This window comes from Phyllostomus hastatus, unplaced genomic scaffold, assembly GCF_019186645.2.
Source record: "Phyllostomus hastatus isolate PE091 unplaced genomic scaffold, TTU_PhHast_1.1 phas_scaffold_1066, whole genome shotgun sequence".
NCBI classification, from domain to species: Eukaryota; Metazoa; Chordata; class Mammalia; order Chiroptera; family Phyllostomidae; genus Phyllostomus; species Phyllostomus hastatus.
The window spans coordinates 8,230,642-8,249,452 of NW_025334004.1; the positions used below are offsets into that span (position 1 = coordinate 8,230,642).

The following is an 18,811-nucleotide window of genomic DNA, read 5'->3' on the forward strand; positions in this document are numbered from 1 at the left end:
AAAGGAGAACACCTCGTGGGTTATTGAGAAGCACTGATACCTTTAAAGTGCTTAGAATGGGTACCTTAGAAGGGTGTAGTAAGTGTGAACTGCTACAGTTTTCAGTAATATATATCCAGTTCACATTCCTCAACTCTGCATGAGCTACTTTGCTTCACTCTCTCAGCCATCCTAGCCCAGGTCTGTGTTCCTCTGTCACAGGGTAGCCTGGGAAGAGAATTCTCTTCTTACTGCAGGCAAGACAGTCAGCCTCAGTGAATCAGTCCCTTCAGGACTGGAAGGGGCCTGAGACACGGGGTCCAGTGCACTGGTTTTATAGGTAAGGAGACCGAGCCCAGGTAGCTTTCATAGGTCTAAGCCATGTTACCCCAAGAACTCCTGCACACAATCCCAGCCAACCCCACGTACACAGGCAGATTTTACTCACGAGACACGTGGAGGCCAACTGCATATTGTTCCGTGGTGCTTACCACGCTTTCCCTTGATGTCGGTCCATGCAGCAAAATTCAGTCTGCACATGGAAGGAATCTGTCAGAGGGAATATTTGTCAGGTGTGTCTCATAAACTCGCTGTTCATTTGGGCAACCTCCATACAGACTTGCGCAATCAGATGAGCATTTGAGCGTGTAAGAGCCCAAAGCAGTGCAGGAATCCCATCGTTCAGCACAGAACCGTGCCAAGTGGAGTCTGGCCAGGGAAGACTGGAAGCTGTTGTGAGGGTTCCCAGACTTTACGACGGAGGGGATCATGGACATGATGTGAATCACATGTGATGATAATGTTTTTTTTTGTATTTAACTACAATTAAAAAAGGTAGAAGTATTGTAATATATGGGTTGAAATTGAGACTTCATGGAAAAATATATTTCTCTGGCTCTTCTCCCAGTCTTTCTTGGATTATTGAGATTTTATCTTATATTTGCAAAAGCAAGAATTGGTCATACAGTTATCTGCATGGTTTGGCATATGGGGATAAGAAAACGCCTTTATTATTCCTTTGTAAGAGTCAGTATAAAAAAATGATGTATGTCAAAGATATTTTTTGGATGGGTATTGTAAATTTTTATTTGCCAAAGGAGTTTGTTAAGTGGCAGAACCTGGGTTAGGGTGAGAACGCTGGGCTTATCCCACAAACTGAGCTCCATGAGGGCAGGGACTTTGTGTCTTGTTACCTGTTGTATCTCTGGGGCCCAACACAAGCAGGCACACAGCCACTCCATGAGGCTTTGGGATAAATGGATGGCCACCTCTTCTTCATGCTTAAGCTTAGGGAAAATCAGTACAAAGTTCTTTTCAAGTTCGCATTTACACGTGACAAAGTAACAGGCAGTATTGGCTTTGTTTTGCAGATCTCCCTTTGCATTTAAACGCTGCCATGTTTGAGGCCAACGGTGGCTGTGGCTATGTTTTGAAACCCCCGGTTCTGTGGGACAAGAACTGTCCCATGTATCAGAAGTTTTCCCCCTTGGAAAGAGACCTGGACAACATGGAGCCCGCCGTCTACTCTTTAACTGTAAGTGTGGCTCCTGCCGTTGGAAGTAGCAAGGTGCTTCAGCCTTGCTGAATGTGAACTGGTTTTGAGTTCAAGGTATTACAAAGTTCTCGTGTGGCAGTTTGGTTCATGCAGATTTAGTGCCCAAAAGGATTTCTTTGCCTCTTAAAAGCTGTGGCTATGGTTTAGGAATGCCATCACCAGACACGTCTTTGCCAGGCGGAGTTGCGAGCTCCCTGCGTCACCTGCACACTGATGGAGGCCGCCCTGTCCTCCAGAGCCCTCGGAGTCATCCCCGAGCGCCTGCCCTGGAAGTCGAGCTCCTTGTTAGAGCTGGTCATCCTAAACTCTGATGGGCTCTTATAAAATCCAGCAGCCATCAGTATACAAGTCAATTACAAATATCTTTCCTCACAGTTTAAAGTTTATCAGTCCTGGGCCTTTCCTTAGTCCTTTTATTGCCTACTTAGCTAAATGTCAAAACTCTACAGACTGCCCTTAACAACAGCTCCTGGTAGCCCATCACTCCACTTTATTTCCCCATTCTTTCGCTCCTTCTTGGCAGACAGAGGAAAAGCCTGCTGGATGGTTGATAGCTGGATGCGAGGGGCAAGGTGATCTCTTCTGTTTGACTTTACAACTTTTCTGTTTAACTCCAGAGGAAGAATTCCAAGCAGCCTCTGCCAACGACACCTCAGACCCCTGGGAGAACTCACTCATGGATCTTCCTTCCATCTCAACTGCTTGTCTCTTTCCCTAAGACTAGGGCAGGGGCCCCTCTTCTGCTGACCATCCTGGGTAGACTCGAGTAGAGTTCCATCTGCTAACAGAAGGCTATGGATTAATTTTTAACAGTGTTTCCTTTGACTTGCTGCTAAACTAAACTATTCAAGAAAATGACTTTGAAGTTACAACCTAAAACATCTTGAACAGAATGTTCATAGGAAATTTGTGCTTAAGTCATTTAAGACCTCCCTCCTTTTCTCTCGCCTTTTTGAGAAACTTAATTTCATCTTCATTGCTTAGTTTTTGAAGATACTTGAACATTTTGATGGTTGGAAGGTTACAGATCGATGAGGTGACAAAATAAGCTTTTCCCATGACTCCAGCCATGCGATTGCCTGATTACAATCACTTCCCTTTTTTGTTTAGCTGATTTATTAATCATTTACGCTGGTCATTCCAGAGTGTTGTTCGTGTAGGGGAGCAGTGAGGTGCAGAGGGTGCCTTTGTTTCCTTTTTATCTTTGGTGCCGTTGATCCTCGTGTCCTCCCTCAGGTGGTCTCTGGTCAGAACGTGTGCCCAAGTAACAGCACGGGAAGCCCGTGCATCGAGGTCGACGTCCTGGGCATGCCGCTGGACAGCTGCCACTTCCGCACGAAGCCAATCCATCGAAACACTCTGAACCCCATGTGGAACGAGCAGTTCTTCTTCCGGGTTTACTTCGAAGACCTCGTGTTCCTTCGTTTTGCAGTCGTGGAAAACAACAGCTCTGCAGTCACTGCTCAGAGAATCATTCCTCTCAAGGCTCTAAAACGAGGTAGAATAGCATTGCCGTGAGGTTAATAATGACTGCAGCTGCGTGACGGATGTCCCGGAGCTCTTCTCGCTACTTTCCTATAGTTTGGATTTTTTATACTAAAAAGTTAAAATAAGAGGCAGGCAGAAATAATACAGTTCTGAACACTGTTTAAGTGCATCTCAAAACAGGTGTTTTTTTTTACATTATCCTAGAATCCGAGGTAGTGACAACACTCCTTGGGAAATACGCCTCCCCCACCATGGCTGATGTCGGGAGCAGTGGTGGTTGGCTCTCACTCCCCATGTCCCTTCTCAGATAGCACCCTCTGCACCCCTGGCACCTCTAAAGCAGAGACTGAAGTGAGGAGAGGAAACCAAGAGGAGCGGGGGTGGGATGCAGTAGTGGCTCAGTGGGCGGAGGCTGTAGTCAGTGCCTGGCGGAAGTGTGGTGTCAGAAGCCAGGGCTGGGTGTTGTTAAGGGTAGAACAGGGAGGATGCAGAATCCCGAGCAGCGGCCGAGGCTGTTGACTGGTGGGTTGGCTTAGCTGTGGACCTCCAGGGACTTTCCTCTGGTTGCACTTGTCCAGACCGTCTGTGCACATCCTGTTAAAGTCTGGTGTTCATGGGAGTTCCTGGGGCTCCTAGTAATAAAATGCAGGCTCTGGTGCGGGGGAATCTGGGGTGGGGCTGGAGCTTCTGCATCTCGGACAGACTCCCAGAAGTGCTGGCCCTGTCGGTCTACTTTGAGTACCTGCATTCTGGTGCATACGTCCTCCCACAGCCACACTCAGGCTGCCAGCCTCTGAGCCCCACAGACCTGTGACGGTCCCATACGTTCTGGTCCTTTCCTGTCTCTCCTCTCCATTGTGCAGGTAGCACATGGTCACTGCTTAGTCAGCTCAGACTGTCACACCAAAGGACCACAGACTGGGTGGCTTCAGCAACTGAAATTTTATTTTCTCGCAGTTCTACAGGCTAGAAGTCTAAGGTCAGGGTGTCAGCAGGTTTGGTTTTTTTTCTGAAGTGTGCCTCCTTAGCTTGTGGATGCCACCCCCCCCGCCGTGTCCTCACACGGTCGTCCCTCAGTATGTGTGCTTATCAGCATATGGCGTTGCTCTCTGGGTGCTGATCTCCTCTCCTTACAGGGACACATCCTTTTGGATAGGGCCCCCCCACCACCCATTTCAACTTCACCACCGCTTTAAAGGCCCTGTGTCCAGGTACAGTCACATTCTGAGGTCACTGGGTATATTAGAGTTTCAATTTATGAATTCTAGGACACAGTTCAGCCCAGAACAGTTTTATAAAAATGTGAGAAAGTATGAGAAGCAAAAACAATCTTTTATAAATCCTTTTTTTAATCTCTCCCAAATCACTGTTGGTATATATCTTTTGCAAGCTTTATCTCTCTGTCCATATATATATTCACATTGGTATATAGTATATATTTTTAACAAACAAGCTTCCTACTCATTTTAATGTTTTGCAGCTTACTAGTTTTCATTTACTAATTAATGTAGGTATTGAGCAACTTTTTGTGTTAATAAGTATACATCTACATTACCACTTTTACTGGCTGCATAGTATTCCATTTTATATTTAAACAAACATTCACACCATAACATTTAACCAAGTCCCTATGGTTGGAATTATTATCACTAAAGCTGTTCTAAGACAAAATATTTATAAAACAGTGACTGTAGATACAAAAATGAACAGGATTTCCTACTATATTTTGTTTGAGTTTGACTTTCTATTTAAGTTAGAAACAGTTGTTAGACAAGTTAATGACCACTAGGGGGCCCCAATCTGTCTCCAGGGGCTGCACTCTCCTGGTGGCAAGGTATTAGTTGGCTGCATGCCCGTTGCCACCCCCTGCTCATCATAAGGTCTTATTTCTGCCTACCATTTCTCAGCCTCCCTGGGGCATCATCTTGGCAGAGCTCTGCTAACAGGCTTTTCCCAATTCTGCGTTGTTCCAGGATATCGACATCTCCAGCTGCGAAACCTCCACAATGAAGTCCTAGAAATCTCTAGTTTATTCATAAACAGCAGAAGGATGGAAGAAAATTCCTCTGGCAGTACTGTGCCAGCCTCTTTGGTAATTAAGTTCTGTTTCACTCAGCATATTTGTGGGGATTGCTATGCTGGAGGTAGGCTTACTTGTGATACAGGAGAGTGATAACTGGGCAGCTATGGAAATAATAATAATAAAAAGGCTGACACTTGGCTTTTTCTAAGCACTTTACATATATATTAATTCACTCAATCCTCTCAATAACTTTATGAAAGAGCTATGAGTATCGTCTCCGTTTTACAGACGAGGAGGTAAGAGCTAAGTAACCCTGAGGCCATTCGACTATAAACCTAAGTTCATCTAATGCCAAAGCCCATACTCTTCATGTGAGCCAAAAATAGTGTGCAGGGAAGGAGCTAATTAAGCAAACCTGCCAGGAAGTATTCAGTGCTTCTAAAAGCTTTATGTTAGACCAGGAAAATCCTTTATTTCTTCAGTGGTCCAGGGGCAGATGTCAGGTGAGCAGGATTGGGGTAGGCAGCCAGGTGCTGCTGTTGACACACAACGTTCACCTCCCACCCTGGCAATGGGGAGATTGCAGAATCTGCACTCTGGGGAATGGGAGAGGGGCGCTGCAAACAGAAAGTGCCTCCATTGCAGAATCAGTGTTTTAGGAAGTCCCCAGGTAAGGCTTTTGCCCACTGAAGTTCAAGAACCAAAGGACCTGTGCTCACTCCAGGCATCCAGGGTTGTTTATATAAACAGGCAACATTGCTGTAGTAAACTGGCTCATTCCATTACGCCTGCTCTTTAAAAATTAATTTAATAGGATGTCCATCATTTACCTGTTTACATATTAGTAGTCTGGTCACTGTTGTATCAATCCTGTCCTCCAGCATAGTCCTAACAGCCCTTGGAAAGGCCCCTTATAGGCTCACGGTGGCGCTGGCTTGGCCATGCCACTGCAAGTAGCCAGCCTTTCTCCTCTGCTGCTCTTTCCCTCACCTTGTCAGTTCCTTCTCTCTCTGTCCCAGGCCTCGTTTCCCTGTGTTCTCCATCCTTGCCCTTCAAAGTGTGGCCAAGATTGAGAACAGCACTTTGGCCAAAGTGGAGGAGGGTATTTGCCTCCGTCTTGTGCAGAAGACTGGGAAACAGGGATGGGGCCACCTGGCACCTAAGGGCAAGAATCAGATGCTTTCTGAAAGTCAGGGCAGGGGCCCGATTCTGGGTTGTTGCCCTCAATACCTATCAGAGCTGAAGAGTCTAACGTGCCATGAAAGAACTGTTTTTCCTCACAAGACTTCTGACACCAAACGTGTCGTGTCCTTTCTGACGTTACTTCTTTAACTCTCCGGCACCCGCTGGCTGTCCCCCCTCTCAGCTCAGCTCTGATACTCTCTGCCTGGAGTCCGCGTCAGGTCCCACAAGACCACCCACACTTCAGATGCCAGTCACAAGTCCCTCTTCAGGCTCACTAATTCGCTAGAATGACTCCTAGAACTCAGGGAAGTGCTCTACTTACCAGAATATTTTATCATCTTACCACCCAAAATTGTAGCCCAGTGCCCCCAGGAGAGATGGAACTCAATAGACACTGTTGAATGTCAGTTCAGAAGTCAGGACTAATATACATTTCAGGTAATATCAATTCCATAGTTATTATGGAAAGAGATACTGTTGTGTAAAATAAATTAATATTTTGTTGGTATACGCTGAACATCCTCTTTAGACTGTTAAAGAAGATGCACCATTGCTTCTTCTACCACAGAAAGATGGGTCAGGTTTTAAAGGGTGCTCTGCTTTTGCATTTACCTGTCCCTGTACATCCTTCTGAGGACCAGCACTTCTGTGTGGGATACAGCCTAGAAATTGCATGAGAATGGGAATGAAAGAGAAACCATGTGGTCTTCCTTGACAGATGTTTACTACAGAAGAAAGAAAATGTTTCCAGGCTCACAGAGTCACGGTGCATGGGGTCCCAGGCCCAGAACCCTTTACTGTTTTCTCTATAAATGGAGGCACCAGGGCAAAGCAGCTTCTCCAACAAGTAAGTGCACTCAGCCTGCGTGTGTGTGACTGTGTCGATGATTTGCCTTTTGATTTTTTGTGATATTCAATATTGAGATCCACCCTACAGCTGACCTGAGAGATCTCGGTACCACTGTATAAGCTACCTTAACCTGTAGAGAGGAATTTTTAAGAACTCTTCAGCTCCATAAAAAAAACAGTGGGGTCAAGAAGGGCAGAGACCAGGATGAGCGGCGCTCTAACTGTGCGTGCTGTTTCCCTCTGCGCCCAGACATGGGCCTCATAATATAGAGCCTACTAATCCTCCAGGATTTGCACACGAACTGAAGAAAGTCTGTCATTCTAGGAACCGGATCAAGTACTTAGAGCATCAGGATGGATCTTACAGGCCAAGAAGACATCTTCTGTCCCTCCAGCCTCTAGCCGTCATTTGCATGTTGAACATCCCCCTGGCCCCTCTTCCCCTGGCACTCGATCTCGATCCTTGAGGTCCTAGCCCTCTAGTGACATGGAGAGGCGTGGAGGGCCCAACACAAGAGGGTGGGAGCCTGTTACCCAACCACTGTAGCAGAGCTGGCCCAAGTCCCCTCATGCTCTGGGTCCCCCCGGGGATCTCGGTGGCCTTCTGCAGGCAAGAACACTGCCCCACAGGAGGACTTGTAAGAGGGAGAGAGCCAAGAACAAGGAGCAGCAAGAGAGGGAGGTGGCCACTCAGAAGAGCAAGGCAGGCCCATGAGTGATTCCTTTCCTCCTCACACCAGAGGCTCGCTCCACTCCTGCTTGGTACAGTGACCCAATGTCCTTGCAGACTGTTTTATCTTTAACCCATTTAAAAATTCCTTCTTCTACTTGAGGGGAGGCCAAGAGGAGCAGTGGCCAAGGGAAGTGACTGTGGAGCTCTCTCTGAACTTAGGGCATGTGGTGAGCTGTAACTGGGTCATAGAATGGGTGGGGGATTAAAAATCCATTGCTCAACCACACATAATGCATGTTAGTAAGTAGTTCTGCCCTCTGAGGGGAAGTGCTGTGGACAGGCCAACTTTGCCCCAACATCTTATCATTGACTTAGAGTCAGAGAGGACAGCTTAAGTGTCAGATTTCACACATTATAAAACAGAAGCAACTACCAAGTTGGAGGGTGGTTTAGATTTTTGTTTTTTAAATCAGTCAGTCCCTGAAATTTAGTGTCTCCTATCACAAAGCACCATTGCCCAGGCTGGTGTGGCTCAGCTGGTTGGAGCATCTTTTTGTAGACTGAGGGGTTGCGGGTTCAATTCTCCATCAGGGCACATGCCCGGGTTGCAGGTTCAATCCCTGGCTGGTGCGCTTGCAAGGGGCAGCTGATCAATGTCTGTCTGTCTGTCTGTCTGTCTGTCTCTCTCTCTCTCTCCATTCCTCTCTCTGAAAGCCATGAAAAAATGTCCTCAGGTGAGGATTTAAAAAAAAATTTTTTTAACCCCGTTGGGTATTTGGAGACTATAAAATGTGAAGACATAAAGTAAGGAAGTATTTCCATGGACCACCCGTAAAAGGCAGCCCACCACTTGATTGTCACCCCTCTGCATAACCAGGTGGAAGCAAAGCAGGGCTGAGGAGGGAGCTGACAGTCTGGACGGACCGGTCCCTGGAAGCTGTGTGTCCTGAATAGTTCCGGCAGCAGTCATCGCCCTGCCCCCATGGAACCCAGCACCCGGCATCCATTGCAGGCCAAGGGCTGGGGTGAAGGGAGCAGAGTCTTCCTGAGACTCTTCTGCCCCTACCGTCCTCAGTCCATTCTTTTCCTCCAAGTGAGATGCCGCCCCGGTGACAGGTGTGGAGGAGAAGGCTGTTGACTTAATCCAGGCCTGATGGTGGCAGCCTCCTCTCGTCACGGAGAGTGACTGTGTGATGGCTCTTGACTGCTGGGTCCTCGTACCGTGCCCATGTTATGTTTGATAACCAGTGCCTGAGTCATAAAACAGATCATAAAATTAAGTGGCTGTTACTGTGGAGGCAGACAAATAATTTTCCTCCCATCTTCTAAGTTCTTCTGGCTGAACTAATAATCAAATTAACAAAAGACAGATTAACAGGAAAAAACACTGGTAACCAATTTTATTATGTATATACACATGGGAGTTCTATAAGAATGTGAGATCAGAGGACAGAGGAGGGAGTTAAGATAGATAGATAGATAGATACACACATATACATATACATATACATATACATGAGATAGATAGGTATCTATCTATCTATCTATATCTATATATATGCCTGAAAGGCCAGGAAGACAGTTCTCATGGAGATGGAAAAGGAATGTTTGGTAAATACATGTTTGCCAGGCCATGTGTAGCAATGGGACACAGAGGGGACTCTGAACAAATGAGCATGGCTAGAGTCCCCTCATCGTGCACTAGTTTGTATTAAATTATAATTATCTGTGATGATTATCCCCCTTCCTGGAGCATCTAAGTTTTTTTAGGCAGTAAGGGGCAAGGTTGAAAGTTCTTTCTGAGTCTTTTGTTTCTTGAGAGTAACCAGCCTAAAATAACCAATATCCCAAACATCATATTTAGGGGTGGCACATTCTGCTTCCCCTCATTACTCTTACTGCCCCACTTGATAGAGTGGGGACTGAATCTCTAAAGGGTCAAATATCTTGCCCAGCACCTCACAGCCAGTATGAAAGGCAAACTTCAGACCCAGGTCTGTCTGGCCCTCCAGCCTGTCTCAGCCGCTGTGTTTGACTGCCAGGGTCAGCAGCCAGCAGAGAAAACGGGCCTCTGGGCACACAGTCAAGAGCCTATTGAAAGGAGAATTCCCGGGAACTTAGATCAGATGTGACTAGAGATGATGGAGAGATTATCTTGGTGAAAGCTGGACTGGCTTTGTTACCCTTGGTCCTGTGTTGTAAGATTACAAAGAGCTAAATTCATAGATTTAAAAACCTAAAGTTTTTAATTCAGTAGAAGCCCTCATTCCAGCAGTGAGAAAAATAGTTACGATGTCTGGGGATTATGAATAAATTGTGTTGTCGCCCAGAATGGACACAAACAATTCTTTCAGGGCCTAAGAGAATTCTTAGCCCCTCCAAAAAGAATTGCGCCGCACTCCAGAGTCAGTGCCACTTACAGTGCACGTCACAGCTACCTGCACACCATGAAAATAGACTTAATTTTATTTCTATGGTATTAAGGTTGTCCCCACTTTTCCCCCTTTGCCCTCCTCCACCCAGCCCCACCTGAGGCAATCCCCACACTGCTGTCCGAGTCCACGGGCCGTGCACCTGTGCTCCTTGCTCAGTCTCTTCACCGTCTTTCATCCAGTCCCCACACCCGGCCCCCTCCCCTCCGACAGCTGTCAGTCTGTTCCCTGTATCTACACCTGCATTTCTGTTATGTTCCTTAGTTTATTTTGTTCATTAGATTCCACGTACAACTGAGACATACGGTATTTGTCTTTCACTGACTGGCTTATCTCAGCATAATAGGAACTGTGGACGTGTTTTGAATTACAGTTTTTGCCCACTCCTCAGAGGTGTGCTAAATTTGCCTTTGCTTCATCTTTAGATTCTGACCTCTGAACAAGACACCAAACCTATTGCCACAGACTATTTTTTGATGGAAGAAAAATATTTTATATCTAAAGAAAAGAATGAATGCAGAAAACAACCGTTCCAGAGACCCATTGGTCCAGAAGAAGAGATCGTGCAGATTTTAAACAGCTGGTTTCCAGAAGAGGGATACGTTGGCAGGATTGTCTTGAAAACCCAGCAGGAAGTAAGTGTGTCTGGGCACCACCTCCACAGTCAGGGCTCAGTATATGATCAACCACTTCGCCACTGGCCACCTCCCGCAAAATCAGAATTTCCGTCATTCCAGCTTGCTACATATTATTATTCTTAAGTAAATACGGAGAAATGATTTTATTCTTCTGGACACACTCAGAATGTTATCTCTAAGTTACAGAAGTTCAGCCTAACAATCATCCCTTATAAAACGAAGTGAGCAGATGACAGCTGCGTGGGGAGGAGGTTAGGGAGTGGAGGGACGCACGGACATGGACATCAGTGTGGAGATTGCTGGGAGGAGTGGGTGTTAAGGGACTAAATGGTGATGGAAAAATGCAGTAAAGAAAAAAAAAGTGAGCAAGAATGGAGAGGGTCCCATGTGCACACCGTCAGCTGTTGGCTCGGTTCTGCATCTGTGTGTGTGAGAAGACACAGTGAGGGTCACAGAACTGTGTGATGCAAGGCCTGTAGGCCTTTTGGGAATCGTGTATTTTGGGATTGGTTGCATTTCTCTGAGTGCCTCTTAAAGTTTTAACTACTAAAAGATTCAATGCTTGTAAGTAAAGCAACAGTATCATTTAAAAATATTCCATAACTTCCCACAAAGTAAGAATAACCCCTGAGCTTTGGTCAGAATTTGTACTAAATACATTATGTTCACTGATACTCTTGTGATAATTCCCACAAAGGAAACAGTACAATGTCAACTCCAAATTGGTTGGCTTCTTTTGGGGTTTGTTGGTAGAGCCCTCTTTTTCCATAAATAAACCAATAGGAGCCCACTAACTTACTGCCAGTGTGTTTAAATGACAGTGAATTTAAAATAAGGTCATTGCCCCACGCAGAGACGATCATGCCACATGATATGCCAACAATGAAGCAGTGGAGTCCATTCAACGATGCAGTTGGATAAACACGTATGGAGCACCTGATAGGTGCCAGTCCCTGTTCTGGGCGCATGATCCGCTCGTGGGGCATGTGCTGCAGCTCAACTGTTGCAGTGCCCACTGTTAGTCCATGCTTGCTGGGGCACCGTGGAGAAGAAAGGGAGCCCACTGCCAGCTTCCTGCATCAGTCTTTCCCTCCGTACGTAACTGTGAACGTGGCCTGCAGCCTCTCCTCTGGGAACCAGAGCCACTGCCTCCCCTTAGAACCCTTCCTTAGACCATAAAAGGGCACTTCATTTAAGCAAAGAAATGTAATTGTCTCCCCAGCTTCCTCTCCCTGATACAGTTTGTATCAGGCATACAAATTGCTAAGCCAGAGGAAAAAAAGCAGTTCTAATAATAATAGCTTTATGAGAAAACAGAGAGCTTAGCTGGTCTTTTAAAGCCATCTTTAATTTCTCAGTTTTATTCCTATTTCTAATTGTCTTTGCCATATGTAAAAAAGTACCCTACAGTTGACAAGTTCAGTGAATTCTTTAAATCATATATTTGCATAATGATTTACAGCGTTCAGATCTCTCAAACACCCACTATTTCGAATGACCTCATGGTATCGTAAGGAAACTGAGGTTCAGGAGGTTAAATTATGACCGGTGAATAACAGAAAGAACGCGAGTCTTACAGCTTCCAGGTCAGTGTATTTCCACCATCCCGTGCTGCCCGGGCTGGAGCAGCCAGTCCTCGTGGGTCCCCGCGCCCAGCACCGTGGGAGGTGGCGAGCGCGGGAAGCCCGGCGGGCTGCTGCGTGTCGAGTGGGCCTTCATCACGTGGTTGGAAGGCTGGGACGTTAGGGCTGCCCATACACGACTTAAAGTGTATGTGACAACAGGCAGCAGAGACTGCACAATTAAATGTTTAATAAGGGCTGGTGGGACAGAAGCATTTTGAAGAAAAAGGGGATAAATTAAAAATCTAAAAAACATTTTCTGATGAGAATACAACAAGCTCTCTTCTATATGTTCTTGTTGGGATGCGATTTTTGAAATGACGGACATGTATTTCAAAAATTAACAAATCATATTTAAGGTATCTAGATTTACCTGGTGCATGACACACAATACATATTTCCTGAGTAATGAATGAATTCAGCAATTATTGAATACAAGCAGACACTGGCATAGATGCTCGATTACAGCTATAAGTATTTTCATTTATTTTCCTCTTTGGAACTAGTAAGATGCGTAAGCAGTTTGTCCATGTATTCAAAGTCCCCAGACTGCTCTCTCTGACCTCTGGTCTCCCCTGCCTGCCTTTCATGATTTTCTCGTCTCCCGAGCTGTCTGTCAAGCTGTCAGGTAGCACATTCTCCCATGGTCAGGATGCCCTCCTCTGACTCCTGCTGGACTTGAAACCAGACAAACCTGGCTCTGCCACGTGTTAGGTGGCTCTGGGCAGCTCACCTGCCTTCTGCACCCCCTGTGCCCTGATGTGTAAAATCTATGACAGAAACTGCTACCCTGTTTGACTCAAAACGATCATCATGAGACGCATGATCAACATGTAGACAGTATGCAGGAAAACGCTTAGTAAACTGTAAAGGGTCACACAGTGAGAGCTATTGTTATGGTCATTGCTCGTGGCTTCTAATGCAGCTGAAACCCCCTGAAAAATAAATAAGCTCTGAGTGAGGCTCCAAGGAGCTCTTGTAAAAACAAATGTGCATGGTTGTCAGGATATTTTATATGGCAGTTAGAACCTTTTTGCTTTTTTGCCTGCTTGCTTACTTGCTTCCTGGTTTTCAGGGCCCTGAAATTATAAATTATGTCCAGTGAATTACCACTTAACCCCACTTTCTGATTGATGAAGTATATTGTGATCAATGCCATGAAATAATGCAGCAAAATCTCTAGGAAGTGACAAGAAATGATGACCACGGTCTTTGAAGTAGAGAGAAAAAACAAATTGTAGAACAGTGTATGTAGTAGAATATAATCTAATTTTAGTAATAACCATAACTGTTGCCCAAGCCCATAATAGAATGAATGGGGTCGAAAGGCTTCAGTCATGTAAACTGTAGGGACCAGGACTGCAAAATCAATGAAATGATAGGGGTGAGTCTGTCTTGTGGGTGGTCCTCTCTGGTCCTGGCTACAGTTTGGCGCCACCTGGTGGCAGTTACCCATTTGATTTTAATAAGTATTAATGAGGACCACTTGGGTCCTGTGGCCGATTTTAACTTCCAGGATGGTGACAGTGATTCTTGGGTTCTAGCTAGTTAGCACCACTTCAGTGGCCTGACCAGAGGAGATGAGGCGAGGGGATGCTGGGGACCGGACGACCTCCCTGCCAAATCCTCAGGGCCTGAGATGGGCCGCCTCCTGTTTACTTGCCTTGCCTCTCCCTCCCCTTCTTGCCTCCCCCTGCAGGAGATAACTGTAAACCACCCTCATCTGAGAATGGGGCTAACAAAGAACAGGGACCATTTAACAATCACATTGGCTAAATTCACATAATTCAAGGGTTTCATTGTATTTATTCACATGCACAAAAATATATTTGTATACCCATAGTACATGCTTAGAAGGATATAGAACTTATAGTTAACAACAGTCTTTTTTTGTTTTGTTTTATGGAGAATGAGGTGGGAGAGAGAAGGAAAAAGGGTGAGAATGGGAAAAGTTTACCTTTTTATAGATATATTTATGTACTGCTTGAAATTTTTAGTAAGGTGCGTATGTCTATAGGTGTATCTAACTGCATGGGTAATACACATAATTGTGTATGTAAAATTCACTGGAAGACAGTTCATCAGTGCCAATCAACCTGATGACCAAGTCTCACAATTATTGAATACTTTGTTGATATTCATTTCATTTTTGAGATTATATCTTAATATTTTATTTTTATTTTATTTTTTAATTATAGTTTATATTCAATACTATTTTTCACGCTCACAGCATAGTTGTTAGACAATCATATACTTTGCAAAGCGTCAATATTCATTTCAATGGGACTGACCTCCGGCGGTTGTTTCCACCTTTCACTGTGGGTTTTGTTCACTTGGCCTGGCTGAACGCCAGATTCACATTTCACATTTTACATGTCTAGCATTTCTTCAGTGCTCAAGGTCTATGTGGGAACGGGTGGGCTTTCTCTTGTTTTGGCAATTGCCAAAATAGCGCATTGTTTTTTTACAAATTTGTCTACAGTTCATTTGGACTCAAAATTCACAGCTAATGGGAGCAGATCCACTAGCTTATTCTGGGCCAGACCTTATCAATCTGTCCACATCAGCAGAAACACAGTACTTCTTTTTCTAAGACATGTATGTCCTTTTAGAATAATTTATGAAATATTAAATAGTATATAAACATTAAAGCTAAGAGGTTATTTCCACATTACCAAGATTCATCTCAAATTTTTGTTAGATTTTTCTTTCCTTATTCTACATCATCTCACCATCTACCATTCTTTTCTTCTTCTTTAACATAGAACTTAGAAGAGAAAAGCATTGTTCAAGAGGACAAAGAGGTGATCTTGACCTCGGAGGAAGAGAGTTTCTTTGTTCAAGTGCACGACGTTTCCCCAGAGCAACCTCGAACCGTCATCAAAGCTCCCCGCGTCAGCACGGCGCAGGATGTCATTCAGCAGGTGAACGCCCTTCCCTTCCTCTCCTCCGTCCTGTCCTCTGTGTAAGTTATTGGGACAAATCGATGTCAGCGTGTTGTATTAATGAAGTGCCTAGACCAGTGGGGACCTAAAAAGGGAGAGTGGGAAATAATAGAGCATCCCTTCAACAGACACTTAACTAGTATCTACTGTGAAGCACTGGTAATAATGAATTTAGGAAGTGACTCTGCAAAGTAATAATTTCATTGTCCCAGAAATGCCTAAATCAATACCTAATGACTGGCCCTGGCTGGTGTGGCTCAGTGGATTGAGTGCCGGCCTACAAACCAAAAGGTTACCAGCTGGATTCCCAGTCAGGGCACATGCCTGGGTTGCGGGCCAGGTCCCCAGTAGGGGGCATGTGAAGGGCAACCGCCCATCGGTGTTTCTCTCTGTCTTTCTCCCTCCCTTACCCTCTCTCTAAAAATAAATAAATAAAATCTTAAAAAAACAACAACAACCCAGAAACCTAATGACCATCTCCAGAGAACAACCAAGAGGTCTACCCTGGCCCTCTTCCACATCTAGGTCATGCTTCTCCGTGCATGTGGTTTCAGAGAACTATATTTCCTTCCTCCAAAGCTTTCTCATGCCTTGCAGTCATGAAACACCCTGGGGAACTGGAATAGCATAATGGTTAAAGGCACAGACTCTCAGTCAACAGGCTCAAGGTTCAAATCTCAGGTCTGCTTTTTACTAACTCTGAGATCTTGGGCAAGTTATGCAACCATCTGTGCCTTAGTTACAGTGGTATGCTTTTAAAAAACCCTCTGATTTGTAGCATTTGGCAATTGCCGTTGTGTAAACACCCCCACATGTCTGATTTCACAGTCTTCCATTTGGCTCCAACATACTACCTTGTGGTAAGGCACCACTTAAGATAACACGGAGCTCACAGGGGTCGTTGGGAAGACTGAGCCAGTGCTATATGTAAACTGCACAATCCCCAGTACATGGTAAGCACTATATAAGTGCTATTTGCTATTATTGCAGCATAATTTTGTTAGTATAGATTTTGAACTTTGTTTCTTTTTTGTTTTGCTGACCTTTGAGTCCCCAAAGTATCTGGGACATATTTATAGTAGGCCCTCACTAAACATTTGATGAGTGAATAAATGCATAAATGAAAGATAATCTTGTACAAAATGAGAAGTGAGGCCAGCTAAATTCTAAAATGTCTTAACACCCAAGACTCTCTGGCGAGTCTTTAGCTTTGGTGCATGTAGCCAGTCTGGTTCCCGTCTTTATATGGAATCATTCCCTGTCTGAAAATGGGGGTAATCATAACTAAATCATGGAGTGTAGTGAAGCTAAACCAGGTAATGTGGGAAAGAAGGTTATAAGCTACACAAATGTCAAGTGAGGAGAGGGATGATATGATCTGAAAGATTTCCATCATCTCCAAAAGTCTCTCACCATTTTCCACCCTAAAGTTTCACTTACAGTGAATGCAGGTGTTGGAGACACTGTCTTTATTCAGTTGATCTTACCTTTCAGACCTTATGCAAAGCCAAGTACTCCTATAGCATTCTGAGCAACCCCAACCCGAGTGACTACGTGCTTCTGGAAGAGGTGGTGAAAGACACAGCCAACAAGAAGTCTTCTACCCCCAAGTCCTCCCAGCGGGTCCTTTTGGATCAGGAGTGTGTGTTTCAAGCCCAAAGCAAGTGGAAAGGTGCAGGGAAATTCATCCTTAAGCTAAAGGAGCAGGTGCAGGTAAAGTTCAAGATTATTTTGCTCTCTTCACCAATTATTTGATGTTCATAACTACATTGTATTCAAATTTAGGAGACAGTGAGATCTAGGAGAAAGTTTCTTAGCAAGGAGAAAATTGTTTGGCTCCCTTTTCACTGTGGGAAAAGAAATGTATTATCTTCTGTGGGAAAGCAGTCCAGAGAGGGGAGTTCCTCAGTCCTTTCCAAAGCTCCACTTACTAGGCAGGGAAGAGGGAGGAGCTCCTTCTGGTAATACAGTGTCAAGAGGACACTGGCTTTAACCTAATACCAACGGAGAGTTGTTTGTCCCACAGGCATCCCGAGAAGACAAAAGGAAAGGCATTTCTTTTGCAAGTGAACTCAAGAAGCTCACCAAGTCGACGAAACAGCCCCGAGGACTCACATCACCTTCTCAGGTCTTGACCTCAGAAAGTGTCCAAAACAAGGAGGAGAAACCTGCGGGCAGCCTGTCGTCCAGTGATGTGACGGACTATCGGCAGTGACCGTGGGGAGCATCCTAACCAGGTAGACAGTCGTTGCGCCGTTCCGAAACAGCGCTCCACTCACACGACTTCGTGTAAGGCATGATCTATACAGTATCTGATCTTCTCCAAACAGGGGCGTCCCCTCAGGGAGGAAGGAATGGCACCAAAACAGGACAAGGGCTCTGAAGATATGCGTGCCTTCAGAAGTTGTAATTTTAGACCTCCTTATTTTGTAAATTACTCAACAAAGGGTCCAAGAGGACCACCAAGCTGCCCCAACTACATCGGCCTTATTTCATCAGACATAGAACTCTTTCAATTGTTGGTAACAAACACTCTCAAGGGGCTGCTGTGTATCATTCAACTTTCATTCCTTTGGGTTTCTAGTTTTGTTCTAATTTAGGTTTGATTTGGCCTCAGCAACCTCAACTTTGCCTCATTTAAAAAAATAAAAATTTGGCATTCAGGATGTGGTGATGAAAAACAAAGCAAAGAAGCATAACAGTCTCCATCTTCAAACTGCAGTAAGTTAGGCCTTGGGTTGCCAGCCCACCACTTGGTATCCACATACAGAGTAAATGTCATCCTATCTCAGAACAAATGATTTATATGGAACCTGAATTTTTTTCTAAAGAACCATATGAGGAAACCAAACACAGATTTCTTCTTTTCACTTAGTTTCCTAGTGAACCCAAGGGATCATTAAAACCCACTTTCCAGCTGTGGTGTTGTAGTTCTATGATTTAAAATTCACAAGCAACAAAAATAAACAAATAAATAAAATTTGTGAGAGACCACAATGTAAGCATTGCTGCTTATAATAACTACAGGGTTTCATCATCTGTCTTTATTTACAATCGGGATTTTCTTATATTAAATTGTGGAAGCTCACAGTTAAAGAATTCATTGATACTTCTTGACAGGGCCAGCTTTGATTTGTAACTGCCCAAAAGAAAGCCCAATACAAAGAACCCATATTTCTACACTTACAGACCTCTTACACTTACAGACCTCTTTCAAAACAACAGAACAGCCATGACCGGTGTGGCTTAGTTGGCTGGCCATCGTCCCACAAAGCAGAATGTCGCCACTTTGATTTCCCAGTTGGGGCACTTGCCTGGGTCGCAGGTTTGGTCCCAGTCAGGGCATATACCAGAGGCAGCCACACGTTTCTCTCGCACATCAATGTTTCTCTACCACCCTTTCTCCCTCTCTTACCTGCTCT

General features: G+C 44.8%; 1 protein-coding gene across 6 annotated transcripts in view; it reads left to right on the plus strand.

Moving 5' to 3' along the window:
- PLCE1 (phospholipase C epsilon 1) overlaps window positions 1–18,811 on the plus strand; it is a 315,034-nt gene that overhangs the window by 292,227 nt on the left and 3,996 nt on the right. For 5 of the 6 annotated variants that reach the window (XM_045854082.1, XM_045854085.1, XM_045854080.1 and 2 more), the window contains 8 exons: window positions 1,350–1,513; window positions 2,771–3,032; window positions 4,996–5,114; window positions 6,949–7,077; window positions 10,610–10,819; window positions 15,210–15,368; window positions 16,884–17,102; window positions 17,416–17,626. In XM_045854082.1, the coding sequence (XP_045710038.1) occupies window positions 1,350–1,513; window positions 2,771–3,032; window positions 4,996–5,114; window positions 6,949–7,077; window positions 10,610–10,819; window positions 15,210–15,368; window positions 16,884–17,102; window positions 17,416–17,604 (1,451 nt within the window). In that variant the 3' untranslated portion in view covers window positions 17,605–17,626. Of the gene's footprint in view, window positions 1–1,349; window positions 1,514–2,770; window positions 3,033–4,995; window positions 5,115–6,948; window positions 7,078–10,609; window positions 10,820–15,209; window positions 15,369–16,883; window positions 17,103–17,415; window positions 17,679–18,811 lie in introns of all 6 variants that reach the window. The other variant, XR_006787513.1, reaches the window with a different exon arrangement.